Below are 15,940 nucleotides of genomic sequence, written 5' to 3'. Positions count from 1 at the left end.
AGTGACTTGGTGGAGCCCCTCCTATCAACCGTGGTTGAAAATTTCCATTTTTAACAAGTCTTGAAACATGATGTGCAATTGTATTAGCAGGAGGAATTAGAAAACACAACCAAACTACAGTCCCAACACACGCTTCCTTCAATTTGTCTATTAGTCAGGAACATGTTTGTGCCATTTGTTACATACTGGGAACTGTAAGTGTGTACTTGTGTCTGAAAATGGTACACCAGTTGTTAAATAGTTAGGCCTAAGTGGTCACCACGGGAACACACTCAACCCCAACAAGGATTAATTTTCACAAACTAGTGACCATCACAGCCTCATCCATCTTACTAGACGTCACCTCTTTCCCTATCTTATCCCCCCCCCCCCAAAAAAAAAACAACAAAAAAACAAGAATTGATTTATCTAACATACTGGTCAACCACAACCGCCGAAATCAAGAACTACTAACTTTTGAGCAACATTCATATGAAGGTTCCGTTCAGTATAAATTTACTGCAAATGTCAATGCTTTGTGCAAAATGTTCAATAATCATCAACAATTTGTATGAGTTATTCTAGTTTATAAGTTTGCATGATGGGTTAATTTTTGTGACCTATTTCATTTAGTGTTTCAGTCAACAACACCAGTGGTTTAAACACATACTATTCCTGTTGTCGTCCCGAAACATCTGTCTTAACCCCAGATGTTGATGACAGAGACATTTGTCTTAACCCCTGATGTTGTTGACAGAGACATTTGTCTTAACCCCTGATGTTGTTGACAGAGACATCTGTCTTAACTCCTGATGTTGTTGACAGAGACATTTGTCTTAACCCCTGATGTTGTTGACAGAGACATTTGTCTTAACCCTGATGTTGTTGACAGAGACATTTGTCTTAACCCCTGATGTTGTTGACAGAGACATTTGTCTTAACCCCTGATATTGTTGACAGAGACATTTGTCTTAACCCCCGATGTTGTTGACAGAGACATTTGTCTTAACCCTGATGTTGTTGACAGAGACATTTGTCTTAACCCCTGATGTTGTTGACTGATGGAAAAATTAAATGATTCTGGTGTTTTCTAATTTGTCCTGCTAATACATATTTATGTTACCACCATTACTGACTAACTATACAATGCTCACTCTGACTGACAAAGAGATACAATAATTACTCAGATGAATTCTTGCTTTTGCCAAAATATCAATTCAAGGCATTAGTCATGTAGATGATTATAGTGTAATGCTATCCTCCAGGTGTTAGTAGTTGCACATCAAAGAATGTACAAGGAGTGCATAATACATACTTATCATAGGTACATGTGATGCTCTAACAGAAATAGAATAATTAGTAATTTTATCATTTATTTTGTTGTATCTATATATTTCTGTATCATGAACCTGAAGAGTGATCGGGTAATCAGAGTACAAAATGTTCTTAGAGAACAGAATATGACCATAGAACCAGGAAACACAAACATTTTTCAGTTTTTCATGGCAATTCATGAGGAAATAAGTCATCAATATGATAATATAATATGACACATGTAAATGATGAAAAAGACCCATGTCATATGGCCCTCTACCACCTGTCCTATTGGCCCGTGGGGAGGGGCTGCCTATACAGGGAATGCTGTCAGTGTGATGGGGAGGGGCTGCCTACACAGGGAATGCTGTCAGTGTGATCAGTTCCCAGTACACCCAAACATGTGTTAACACTCAGTAGGCTGTGTGGGTTGACACATGCTGCACGTGCCATGTGTGTCCAATATGGCAGCAAATTCTACTGGTATATATAAGCTCCCATGATTCATTCCCTCCTAATATATCATGTTGTCATACAACAACACCATCAGGTTTGAGGATATTCAATACACAAAAACAAAACAATGAACGACAGAAGACTGGCTCCTCACCATCCCTTCCTGCAGTACTGAACTATAAGGTAGTGCTGATGCTGGAGTGATGTGGGACACACTGGATGGAGCAGGAAGCTATCCTGTTTTACCCATCATTACAGCTGTATCACTGGCTTGTCTCACTCTGTATAGAACACCAGGTCGGAATCACCCCACCCATCCATGAGTATAAAAACACCAGGTCGGAATCACCCCACCCAGATATTTCTGTGCCTTCATCAAGTGTTCTCGGTGGTGCTGCTTTATTTCACAATTTGTTTTCATGGAGATTCACAGCTCTGCTCAAATTTCACAAAACTTGGAAACAAAAACTCCTGGCATTCACTTGCATGTGTTTCTTAACAAAGATAAGTATGAAATTGAAACATACAAATTGTACTAGTCAGAAGGCCGCACCAATTAGCCAGACACATGATAATCACAGGAATTTATCCGATTTAGGACTTAACTATCTTTCTATCCAACATAATTCTAACTATTGTAAACCTAGGCCTATATACAAAGCAAACATGATTTCAACAATTTCAAATCCAAGAATGATACCTGACTGAACAGTCCATTAAGAATGTACATTTATGGCAGATACACCTAAAGTTAAGAGTGAGAAAAAACAGAATATTGGCTACATTCAGCAAAAAAAAAAAAAAAAAATGAATCCTTTTTATGAGGTTTTAAGCTGAACATTAACTGAATCCTTTTTATGAGGTTTTAAGCTGAACATTAGACAATGCTCTAAGTGTGTTGTGTATGACAATAACACTGCTGGACATTCATGTGCATTTGCTATATCAACATTTTAACAGATGTGGATGTTGTATATTGTTGATCATCTGATCATGAAAATGAAACTGCAATTTGCACACAAAACTAAGCATACGATGGCTTAGTATAAAAATCTGTCTTGGCGATCACTGTGTCATGAACAAACAGAAAACTGCATGTGACATATGCCTTAGAATGTTTGTTAGGTTTAGAAGCTGGTCTCTTAAATATCAATCACTGCTGAAAGTCACTTGGGAGATTAAGAAAATTGTGAAGGGCAATCTTTGTACAGAAACTCTTCCACATGTACTGTACCCTGAAAGGTATTTTATGTACAGAAACTCTTCTTACATGTCCGTAACCAGAAAGGTATTTAATATAAAGAAACTCTCTCAGGTCATGAGTCACATCTACCGTAACCTGAAAGGTATTTTATATACAGGAACTCTCTCAGGTGAGTCACATCTACCGTAACTGGAAGGTATTTTATGTACAGGAACTCTTCTTACATCTACCATAACCTGAAAGGTATTTTATGTACAGGAACTCTTCTTACATCTACCGTAACCTGAAAGGTATTTTATATACAGAAACTCTCTCAGGTGAGTCACATCTACCGTAACCTGAAAGGTATTTTATGTACAGAAACTCTTCTTACATCTACCGTAACCTGAAAGGTATTTTATATACAGAAACTCTCTCAGGTGAGTCACATCTACCGTAACCTGAAAGGTATTTTATGTACAGGAACTCTTCTTACATCTACCGTAACCTGAAAGGTATTTTATGTACAGAAACTCTCTCAGGTGAGTCACATCTACCATAACCTGAAAGGTATTTTATGTGCAGAAACTCTTCTTACATCTACCGTAACCAGAAAGGTATTCTATGTACAGAAACTCTCTCAGGTGAGTCACATCTACCGTAACTGGAAGGGAATTCTATGTACAGAAACTTTGTCATATGAATTGTAACCAGACAGGTATTCAATGTACTAAAACTCTCTCACATCTACTGTAACCTGAAGGTCGTTCCAACGTGAACTAAAGGGTACCCCATCATACAGGGTTGTGCTGACTTACCTTTCTTTGACTTGGCACCGATCTTGAGTTTGGAGGGCCATGTTATCTGAGTATTAGTTTCATCCATAATCTGAAAAAGTAACATTTTTTTCTTTAAGTTCAAAGCTGTGTGCTGGTGTAATGCACATGGTGAAGGAAGTACACGTTGGGTATTCAACTTGTTCCTATGATCCTGGGCCCTACATACTGATAATACTGTCTGTCTAACCGACTCTTGGTCACCAGGACTGATAATACTGTCGGTCTAACCAACTCTTGGTCACCAGGACTGATAATACTGCCGGTCTAACAGACTCTTGGTCACCAGGACTGATAATACTGTCGGTCTAACTGACTCTTGGTCGCCAGGACTGATAATACTGTCTGTCTAACCGACTCTTGGTCACCAGGACCTATAATACTGCCGGTCTAACCGACTCTTGGTCACCAGGACTGATAATACTGTCGGTCTAACCGACTCTTGGTCACCAGGACCTATAATACTGCCGGTCTAACCGACTCTTGGTCACCAGGACTGATAATACTGTCGGTCTAACCGACTCTTGGTCACCAGGACCGATAATACTGTAGGTCTAACCGACTCTTGGTCGCCAGGACTGATAATACTGCCGGTCTAACTGACTCTTGGTCACCAGGACTGATAATACTGTCTGTCTAACCGACTCTTGGTCATCAGGACTGATAATACTGTCGGTCTAACCGACTCTTGGTCACCAGGACTGATAATACTGTCAGTCTAACCGACTCTTGGTCACCAGGACTGATAATACTGCCGGTCTAACCGACTCTTGGTCACCAGGACTGATAATACTGTCGGTCTAACCGACTCTTGGTCACCAGGACCTATAATACTGCCGGTCTAACCGACTCTTGGTCACCAGGACTGATAATACTGTCGGTCTAACCGACTCTTGGTCACCAGGACCGATAATACTGTAGGTCTAACCGACTCTTGGTCGCCAGGACTGATAATACTGCCGGTCTAACTGACTCTTGGTCACCAGGACTGATAATACTGTCTGTCTAACCGACTCTTGGTCATCAGGACTGATAATACTGTCAGTCTAACCGACTCTTGGTCACCAGGACTGATAATACTGTCGGTCTAACCAACTCTTGGTCACCAGGACTGATAATACTGTCGGTCCAACTGACTCTTGGTCACCAGGACCTATAATACTGCAGGTCTAACTGACTCTTGGTCACCGGGACTGATAATACTGTCGATCTAACCTACTTTTGGTCACCAGGACTGATAATACTGTCGGTCTAACTGACTCTTGGTCACCAGGACTGATAATATGCCGGTCTAACTGACTCTTGGTCACCAGGACCGATAATACTGCCGGTCTAACCGACTCTTGGTCATCAGGACCGATAATACTGTCGGTCTAACCGACTCTTGGTCACCAGGACTGATAATACTGTAGGTCTAACCGACTCTTGGTCATCAGGACCGAAAATACTGTCAGTCTAACCGACTCTTGATCACCAGGACTGATAATACTGTAGGTCTAACCGACTCTTGGTCACCAGGACCGATAATACTGTAGGTCTAACCGACTCTTGGTCACCAGGACCGATAATACTGTCTGTCTAACCGACTTTTGGTCACCAGGACTGATAATACTGTCTGTCTAACCGACTCTTGGTCACCAAGACTGATAATACTGCCGGTCTAACCGACTCTTGGTCACCGGGACCGATAATACTGTCTGTCTAACTGACTCTTGGTCACCAGGACTGATAATACTGTCTGTCTAACCGACTCTTGGTCACCAGGACTGATAATACTGCCGGTCTAACCGACTCTTGGTCACTGGGACTGATAATACTGCCGGTCTAACCGACTCTTGGTCACCAGGACTGATAATACTGTAGGTCTAACTGACTCTTGGTCACCAGGACTGATAAAACTGTCGGTCTAACTGACTCTTGGTCACCGGGACTGATAATACTGTAGGTCTAACCGACTCTTGGTCACCAGGACTGATAATACTGTCGGTCTAAGTGACTCTTGGTCACCAGGACTGATAATACTGTCGGTCTAACTGACTCTTGGTCACCAGGACTGATAATACTGTCGGTCTAACCGACTCTTGGTCACCAGGACATTGTCTTTCTACTGTTATTCTTAATGCAAAAACAATTTTTTTCATTTTTTTGGGCCCTGGGGTGGGGATTTGGTGGGATGGAGTGAGAAACATTGAAAATGACATCCTCTGGGTCCTCTTATCATATCTTCACAATTTCAGATTGATAAAGTCAAAATTTAAAAAAATTTGGTAGGGGGGTACTTTTTATGCAAGGGGGGTACATTTTATGCAGGAATAAAAAGTATCCGGATACCTTTTGGTAGGGGGGTACATATTATGCATGACACCGGACAAGCTAGTAACCATTTTTTACATAAAGGGGCATAACTCTGTAAAAAGGGTTATTTCGGAAGAAATCGTTACTGGAGACGCAACTTCATGCCATCCTTCAACTCTGTATAAAGTTTCAAGAAAATCCATCAAAAACTGAGTGAATGCATAGCAGGACAAAATTATGACACATTTTGTATGAAAAAGGGGCATTTCTCTGTTAAAAAGGGCTAAATCACAAAATCACTGCAGGGGACACAAGTTTATATGGTCTTCTAACTATATACCAAATTTGAGTGAAATCCATAAAGAAATGAGCGAATGCATAGCGGACAAGGTGATTCCAGTATACCCTCCCTAACTTCGTTGCAGGGGGGTATAATAATAATGTTCTCTTATATACAGAAATGTCCCAATTTTCTCATGGTTGGAGATGTTGAAAGTTAAAAGATTGCAGTTTCTAAACATTACAGAAATATCCAAAATAAAAAAGTTCTAAATTGCACTAAATTGCACTAAATTGCACTAAATTGAAGGGATCTGTAAAAACTGCTACATGTATTACTAGTAATGATGCTGACATTCTACATATAATATATGCATACCAAAAGTCTATGGCACCAGATCAGATGTATCATCCATCAATGATCATTTGTGAATGAATAAGACACTTTTTATGATGGAACATTTCTAGCATATTTCAGTATAAAAGTCAGACATAACTTAGGACTAGAGAAATTAGTCTATGGGAGGCCAATTACTGGAGCACACAAGAGTGTGGTAGCCTGCCACTTATATATCATATCAATTCACATCATTTACAAAATATTTGTGAGAAAATAACTCCACAGTGCCCCACCTCCACTCATCGATCTTCATCGCATAAAAATAACAGCATATTTCTAACATCAAATATAACAGAAATATGTAATTCTCTGATTCCTTGTGAACAGTATTTACATGTTTGCCTAAACGATATAATAGCTACATAATGTGAAACTCATCTAGGTGCAAATCTATTAAGGGGGATTGTTTGGGGTTCTGGTAGATAGAAAGCCTTCTTATTTTAACTGAAGCATTTCATCTTCAAAGAAAATTACAAGCTGAGATACAAGCTAGGTCACTCTGACATGTATAACTGTTGGGCTTAGATCTGTCTAGGGTATTCTGACACAAACCCATAAATCTGGGGGTATCTATTACATCTGTCTAGGGGAGATAAGTCTGGGTGTCTCTTAGGTCTGTATAGGGGAGATAAGCCTGGGGGTCTCTCTTAGGTATGTCTAGGGGAGATAAGCCTGGTGGTCTCTCTTAGGTCTGTATAGGGGAGATAAGCCTGGGGGTATGTATTACATCTGTCTAGGGGAGATAAGCCTGGGGGTCTCTCTTAGGTCTGTATAGGGGAGATAAGCCTGGGGGTCTCTCTTAGGTCTGTGTAGGGGAGATAAGCCTGGGGGTCTCTCTTAGGTCTAGGGCAGATACATCTCTGGGTCTGTCATAAGTCTGTATAGGGGAGATACATCTCTGGGTCTGTCATAGGTCTGTATATGGGAGATACATCTCTGGGTCTGTCATAAGTCTGTATATGGGAGATACATCTCTGGGTCTGTCATAAGTCTGTATAGGGGAGATACATCTCTGGGTCTGTCATAGGTCTGTAAACGGGAGATACATCTCTGGGTCTGACATAAGTCTGTATATGGGAGATACATCTCTGGGTCTGACATAAGTCTGTATATGGGAGATACATCTCTGGGTCTGACATAGGTCTGTATAGGGGAGATAAATCTCTGGGTCTGTCATAAGTCTGTATAGGGGAGATACATCTCTGGGTCTGTCATAGGTCTGTATAGGGGAGATAAATCTCCGGGTCTGTCATAAGTCTGTAAACGGGAGATACATCTCTGGGTCTGACATAGGTCTGTATAGGGGAGATAAATCTCCGGGTCTGTCATAAGTCTGTAAACGGGAGATACATCTCTGGGTCTGTCATAGGTCTGTAAACGGGAGATACATCTCTGGGTCTGACATAAGTCTGTATATGGGAGATACATCTCTGGGTCTGACATAAGTCTGTATATGGGAGATACATCTCTGGGTCTGACATAGGTCTGTATAGGGGAGATAAATCTCCGGGTCTGTCATAAGTCTGTAAACGGGAGATACATCTCTGGGTCTGACATAGGTCTGTATAGGGGAGATAAATCTCCGGGTCTGTCATAAGTCTGTAAACGGGAGATACATCTCTGGGTCTGTCATAGGTCTGTATATGGGAGATACATCTCTGGGTCTGTCATAGGTCTGTATAGGGGAGATACATCTCTGGGTCTGACATAGGTCTGTATATGGGAGATACATCTCTGGGTCTGTCATAGGTCTGTATATGGGAGATACATCTCTGGGTCTGACATAAGTCTGTATAGGGGAGATACATCTCTGGGTCTGACATAGGTCTGTATAGGGGAGATAAATCTCTGGGTCTGTCATAAGTCTGTAAACGGGAGATACATCTCTGGGTCTGTCATAGGTCTGTATAGGGGAGATACATCTCTGGGTCTGACATAGGTCTGTATATGGGAGTTACATCTCTGGGTCTGACATAAGTCTGTATATGGGAGATACATCTCTGGGTCTGTCATAAGTCTGTATAGGGGAAATACATCTCTGGGTCTGTCATAGGTCTGTATAGGGGAGATACATCGCTGGGTCTGTCATAAGTCTGTATAGGGGAGATACATCTCTGGGTCTGTCATAGGTCTGTATATTGGAGTATAACTAAGCCTGGAAGTATCTCTTAGGTCTGTCTAAGCTTGGAGTTTGTATCTAAAAGTTGTGATGGTTATTTCAGGTAAGATTTGGGTCTACTACCTTATTTAGTGTTGTCTTCCTATCTAGGAAATGACAAGTGACATATAATCAGAAACTATTAAATATTGTGATAATTATGACTGTATCAGGTTTTCAAGAAAAAATGGTATGATTTAGTCTAAGGTGATGAGAAGTGCTATTTGATAAACTCTTGATGAACATTTCTATAATTAGATCTTTACAAATTTACCTCATGTGCTGCAAACCTATATATCATATGTTGGAATCACTTAGTATTAATTGTCAAGGTTGAATTTGGTTTTTTATCCTTAGGACAAGAAATTGTAATTGCCTCTAGCAATGATGCTTGTTATCCAGTAAGGCATTAAGAAGCAGTTTTTTAAAGCATTTCAGCTATATTAAAGTTCCCATTTTAGGGGCCCCGGCCTCTTTGCTCCCTGGAGTCGAACACCAGCCTCATTATATAAACTAGGACTATAAGCTGATGACTGACAAATACCCTGCTCCCTGTTATTTGCAAAATACAGCTCTATAGTATGTATACTCTGACAATTTATATTGAATTTTTACTGATTTAGAATTAATTTGCATGCATATGCATATGTAAATTCCAACTTGTTAAACTCTTTTTTGCATGGTTGTCCTGGCAAAAATCTGATACAGTAATTTTTGCCATCCCTAATACATTGTTGTACCAAATTTGGTCAAAATCAGACAATATAAAATTCTGACCAATCAGAGACCACCATTTGCTTTAGTATAGAAACAAAAACTTATATAGTGCTGTTCTGTATATCCTAATACCCCTATATACCTATTTAGTCAAAATCAGACAATATCTAAATTTTGAGTAATCAGCGGCCTGGATTGTGTGGCCAATATTTGGTGTCTATAATGGCATGGTGATAGTTTTGGAAAAAACTAACAAGTCAAATCATATGCTTTGTTTACTTACAACATATGACCAAAATTTTGAGGAAATAAAAAGTTGCATGCACATTTACATATGGTCCCTTATATTTGTTTCAAGTTTCATTGGAATGAATTACAAGTTTATATATATATATATATAACGAGCTAGATTTTGTCGGGACAAAATTTTTCTATGGACAGGCAGACGGATGGGCAGACGGACAGACAGCCAAATTTGACTGTTTGGTTTGGTTTGGTTTGGTTTGTTTTTGTTTAACGTCCTATTAACAGCCAGGGTCATTTAAGGACGTGCCAGGTTTTGGAGGTGGAGGAAAGCTGGAGTACCCGGAGAAAAACCACCGGCCTACAGTCAGTACCTGGCAACTGCCCCACGTAGGTTTCGAACTCGCAACCCAGAGGTGGAGGGCTAGTGATAAAGTGTCGGGACACCTTAACCATTCGGCCAGCACGGCCCCTATTTGACTGTAATCCCCCCATTAAGGCATTAAGGAAGAGTAGCATTTTAAAGCAAAATTTCAGCTAAGTTCCTCTTTAAAAGTCCTACTTCTCTGTCCCAAGGGGTTGAACCAGTCTCACCTCACTTATATAAATTATGATCCCCCCCCCCCCCCCCCCCCGGACCAAATTTGGTTGAAATCCACTTTGGCATAAGAAGGAGTATTGTTTTTGAAAGTAGAAGCTTATACAAGGCCCATAGTACACCACAGACAAAAAAAGCATGATGGCTATATACATGTATATATATATATATAGATAATCCTGAGCCTTTGGGTCAGATGATTTAAAGTGTCAAGACAACACAAGACTAAAGATAACTACCTATTCAATATAAAACACAATACACTGACTGTAAAGCACACATTAACTAAATCTTGCCTAAATTCAATGAAATCTGTGCTTGTAGAAGTATGTAAATATGTAGACATGGCTCAACAAAGTCTTGGCCAGGCACTTACTCCAACAATGAAAGAGCAAGCCACTATATTGTATAAAACCGGCCAAAACTAACTTGTAGACATAACATGAAGTGCCTTACAATACAGTATACAATCATATCTATGTTATCGTGGAGAGTGTATATTTCACTCCACAAAATGGGCTGACTATATCTAAAAATTTTACCAAAATCAACTTTATCAACTATGTACATAAAGACCTAAGGTTATGTCCAGTATAACACAAACATTGGAGTGACCTGAACAGGGACAGGGGCCAGTGGTCACCTCGAGGGTTTTACCTTAGTTTGGTGCTGTGCACGCCATATAACGAGTGCAAGTTTGGGAGGAAACCGTTATGATTAAAACTTTATCTATGATGTATGTGCAACATTTAAAGTTGGCTTAGCCTTTGTCAAAGTAACCTAGATTATTAAGTTCTCAACCTTCAATTTAATTATAAGACATGTCAGAAATATTGGCTGATAAGTTGTCCTGTCCAGAACACAGACTGAAAATAGAGACCTTTAAAAGACCGGTTATTGTCATATAGCAGACTGTTTATAGTAGTATCAATGTTTTTTTAAGTCAAAACAGACGCTTTAACGTGATGAAACTTGTTAATGATAGGTTTAAACCTCCCATGGATACCACACCTTTCACTGAGATATAGAGGAAACAGACCCACGGACTCCAAATTTGGAAATGTTAAGATAAATTAATGTCCCAAGTTTTTCCCCTTGAAGTTCGCTAAAGATTTTAGGGAGCAAACAAATATGTTATACTTTTTCCACACTTTCAATGGCTTCGTTTATTGTTTATAGAGTTAATACTGAAAGGCTACTCTCTGTAACTTTTAACAATTCTAACTGTAATTATCACATTAACTCTACATAGGACATGTTCTCCCACAAAATCACACATCCTATTTTACATACAGGAGTGATATTAGTAAAACTCAGATCTCCCTGTCCAAACTCAACCTAATTGAGAAGAAGAGAATTATTGTAGTAGGCTGAGTCCCTAAGAGTCATCTGAGTAAGAGAGAATTATGTAGTAGACTTTGTCCCTAAGAGTCATCTGAGTAAGAGAGAACTATGTAGTAGACTTTGTCCCTAAGAGTCATCTGAGTAAGAGAGAACTATGTAGTAGGCTTTGTCCCTAAGAGTCATCTGAGTAAGAGAGAATTATGTAGTAGGCTATGTCCCTAAGAGTCACCTGAGTAAGAGAGAACTATGTAGTAGGCTTTGTCCCTAAGAGTCATCTGAGTAAGAGAGAACTATGTAGTAGACTTATAAGATTCATCTGAGTAAGAGAGAATTATGTAGTAGACTTTGTCCCTAAGAGTCATCTGAGTAAGAGAGAACGTATGCAGAAGACTTTGTCCCTAAGAGTCATCTGAGTAAGAGAGAACTATGTAGTAGACTTTGTCCCTAAGAGTCATCTGAGTAAGAGAGAACTATGTAGTAGACTTTGTCCCTAAGAGTCATCTGAGTAAGAGAGAACGTATGTAGAAGACTTTGTCCCTAAGAGTCATCTGAGTAAGAGAGAACTATGTAATAGACTTTGTCCCTAAGAGTCATCTGAGTAAGAGAGAATTTTGTAGTAGACTTTGTCCCTAAGAGTCATCTGAGTAAGAGAGAACTATGCAGTAGACTTTGTCCCTAAGAGTCATCTGAGTAAGAGAGAACTATGTAGTAGACTTTGTCCCTAAGAGTCATCTGAGTAAGAGAGAACTATGTAGTAGACTTTGTCCCTAAGATTCATCTGAGTAAGAGAGAACTATGTAGTAGACTTTGTCCCTAAGAGTCATCTGAGTAAGAGAGAACGTATGTAGAAGACTTTGTCCCTAAGAGTCATCTGAGTAAGAGAGAACTATGTAATAGACTTTGTCCCTAAGAGTCATCTGAGTAAGAGAGAATTTTGTAGTAGACTTTGTCCCTAAGAGTCATCTGAGTAAGAGAGAACTATGCAGTAGACTTTGTCCCTAAGAGTCATCTGAGTAAGAGAGAACTATGTAGTAGACTTTGTCCCTAAGATTCATCTGAGTAAGAGAGAATTATGTAGTAGACTTGTCCCTAAGATTCATCTGAGTAAGAGAGAACTATGTAGTAGACTTTGTCCCTAAGATTCATCTGAGTAAGAGAGAACTATGTAGTAGACTTTGTCCCTAAGAGTCATCTGAGTAAGAGAGAACTATGCAGTAGACTTTGTCCCTAAGAGTCATCTGAGTAAGAGAGAACTATGTACGTAGTAGACTTTGTCCCTAAGAGTCATCTGAGTAAGAGAGAACTATGCAGTAGACTTTGTCCCTAAGAGTCATCTGAGTAAGAGAGAACTATGTAGTAGACTGTGTCCCTAAGAGTCATCTGAGTAAGAGAGAACTATATGTAGTAGACTTTGTCCCTAAGAGTCATCTGAGTAAGAGAGAACTATGTAGTAGGCTGTGTCCCTAAGAGTCATCTGAGTAAGAGAGAACTATGTAGTAGACTTTGTCCCTAAGAGTCATCTGAGTAAGAGAGAACTATGTAGTAGACTTTGTCCCTAAGAGTCATCTGAGTAAGAGAGAACTATGTAGTAGACTTTGTCCCTAAGAGTCATCTGAGTAAGAGAGAACTATGTAGTAGACTTTGTCCCTAAGAGTCATCTGAGTAAGAGAGAACTATGTAGTAGACTTTGTCCCTAAGAGTCATCTGAGTAAGAGAGAACTATGTAGTAGACTGTGTCCCCAAGAGTCATCTGAGTAAGAGAGAACTATATGTAGTAGACTTTGTCCCTAAGGGTCATCTGAGTAAGAGAGAACTATGTAGTAGACTTTGTCCCTAAGAGTCATCTGAGTAAGAGAGAACGTATGCAGAAGACTTTGTCCCTAAGAGTCATCTGAGTAAGAGAGAACTATGTAATAGACTTTGTCCCTAAGAGTCATCTGAGTAAGAGAGAATTTTGTAGTAGACTTTGTCCCTAAGAGTCATCTGAGTAAGAGAGAACTATGCAGTAGACTTTGTCCCTAAGAGTCATCTGAGTAAGAGAGAACTATGTAGTAGACTTTGTCCCTAAGATTCATCTGAGTAAGAGAGAATTATGTAGTAGACTTGTCCCTAAGATTCATCTGAGTAAGAGAGAACTATGTAGTAGACTTTGTCCCTAAGATTCATCTGAGTAAGAGAGAACTATGTAGTAGACTTTGTCCCTAAGAGTCATCTGAGTAAGAGAGAACTATGTAGTAGACTTTGTCCCTAAGAGTCATCTGAGTAAGAGAGAACTATGTAGTAGACTTTGTCCCTAAGAGTCATCTGAGTAAGAGAGAACTATGTAGTAGACTTGTCCCTAAGAGTCATCTGAGTAAGAGAGAACTATGTAGTAGACTTTGTCCCTAAGAGTCATCTGAGTAAGAGAGAACTATGTAGTAGACTTTGTCCCTAAGAGTCATCTGAGTAAGAGAGAACTATGTAGTAGACTTTGTCCCTAAGAGTCATCTGAGTAAGAGAGAACTATGTAGTAGACTTTGTCCCTAAGAGTCATCTGAGTAAGAGAGAACTATGCAGTAGACTTTGTCCCTAAGAGTCATCTGAGTAAGAGAACTATGTAGTAGACTTTGTCCCTAAGAGTCATCTGAGTAACAGAGAACTATGCAGTAGACTTTGTCCCTAAGAGTCATCTGAGTAAGAGAGAACTATGTAGTAGACTTTGTCCCTAAGAGTCATCTGAGTAAGAGAGAACTATGCAGTAGACTTTGTCCCTAAGAGTCATCTGAGTAAGAGAGAACTATGTACGTAGTAGACTTTGTCCCTAAGAGTCATCTGAGTAAGAGAGAACTATGCAGTAGACTTTGTCCCTAAGAGTCATCTGAGTAAGAGAGAACTATGTAGTAGACTGTGTCCCTAAGAGTCATCTGAGTAAGAGAGAACTATATGTAGTAGACTTTGTCCCTAAGAGTCATCTGAGTAAGAGAGAACTATGTAGTAGGCTGTGTCCCTAAGAGTCATCTGAGTAAGAGAGAACTATGTAGTAGACTTTGTCCCTAAGAGTCATCTGAGTAAGAGAGAACTATGTAGTAGACTTTGTCCCTAAGAGTCATCTGAGTAAGAGAGAACTATGTAGTAGACTTTGTCCCTAAGAGTCATCTGAGTAAGAGAGAACTATGTAGTAGACTTTGTCCCTAAGAGTCATCTGAGTAAGAGAGAACTATGTAGTAGACTTTGTCCCTAAGAGTCATCTGAGTAAGAGAGAACTATGTAGTAGACTGTGTCCCCAAGAGTCATCTGAGTAAGAGAGAACTATATGTAGTAGACTTTGTCCCTAAGGGTCATCTGAGTAAGAGAGAACTATGTAGTAGACTTTGTCCCTAAGAGTCATCTGAGTAAGAGAGAACGTATGCAGAAGACTTTGTCCCTAAGAGTCATCTGAGTAAGAGAGAACTATGTAGTAGACTTTGTCCCTAAGAGTCATCTGAGTAAGAGAGAATTATTGTAGTAGACTTTGTCCCTAAGAGTCATCTGAGTAAGAGAGAACTATGTAGTAGACTTTGTCCCTAAGAGTCATCTGAGTAAGAGAGAACTATGTAGTAGGTTTTGTCCCTAAGAGTCATCTGAGTAAAAGAGAATTTTGTAGTAGGCTCTATCCTTACCCGCTGAAAAAACTCCTCTGCTGATTCTTCATCTTCATCCAGATGACCTGTAAAACAAAGCGAGTGTTAATATCATCCATGAACTCTATTGCCTTTAGTGCAAAACAAAAGGCCCATGGGCCTGAATGATCACCTGAACCTTAAAATATTTCTTTGACCCTCTTTGACCCCGCCCATCAGCCCCTGGGGGTAAGTCGGTCAAATAATTTCATACCAATAAACTGACTTCCAAAACTGCTACATTTGTAACTCTAACCAAGGTAGAATTAATTCCAACAGAAACCCATCAGATCAAAAAGGTGACTTCCTGATACAAACTATAGTAAAGTTTACCTCCTCCCCATGAGCAGAGTGAGATCCCAGGGTCATGAAATTCACAATTTAAATGGTACAAAATCTTCAGACCCTTCAATCTATGAAGAGTATTTGATTCTGCCTTACTTTGGGTCTTGTAGAGATGTTTTTTGAAATTTCAGTTAATTTAATGCTGGTCTTGTAGA

At 39.7% G+C, this 15,940-nt stretch overlaps 1 protein-coding gene across 14 annotated transcripts in view; it reads right to left on the bottom strand.

Annotated features, from left to right (window-relative positions):
- Positions 1–15,940, bottom strand: part of LOC117323947 (protein bicaudal C homolog 1-B-like) — a 136,750-nt gene that overhangs the window by 84,508 nt on the left and 36,302 nt on the right. For all 14 annotated transcript variants that reach the window (XM_033879575.1, XM_033879493.1, XM_033879591.1 and 11 more), the window contains exons 2-3: positions 15,441–15,487; positions 3,751–3,820 (exon numbers count right to left, since the gene is read on the bottom strand). In XM_033879575.1, coding sequence (XP_033735466.1) covers positions 3,751–3,820; positions 15,441–15,487 — 117 coding nt within the window. The remainder of the gene's footprint in view (positions 1–3,750; positions 3,821–15,440; positions 15,488–15,940) is intronic.

Source organism: Pecten maximus, chromosome 1 (assembly GCF_902652985.1).
Source record: "Pecten maximus chromosome 1, xPecMax1.1, whole genome shotgun sequence".
Lineage (NCBI taxonomy): Eukaryota > Metazoa > Mollusca > Bivalvia > Pectinida > Pectinidae > Pecten > Pecten maximus.
Note: the sequence above shows the minus strand (reverse complement) of the source record. Positions and strands in the feature narration are given on the sequence as shown.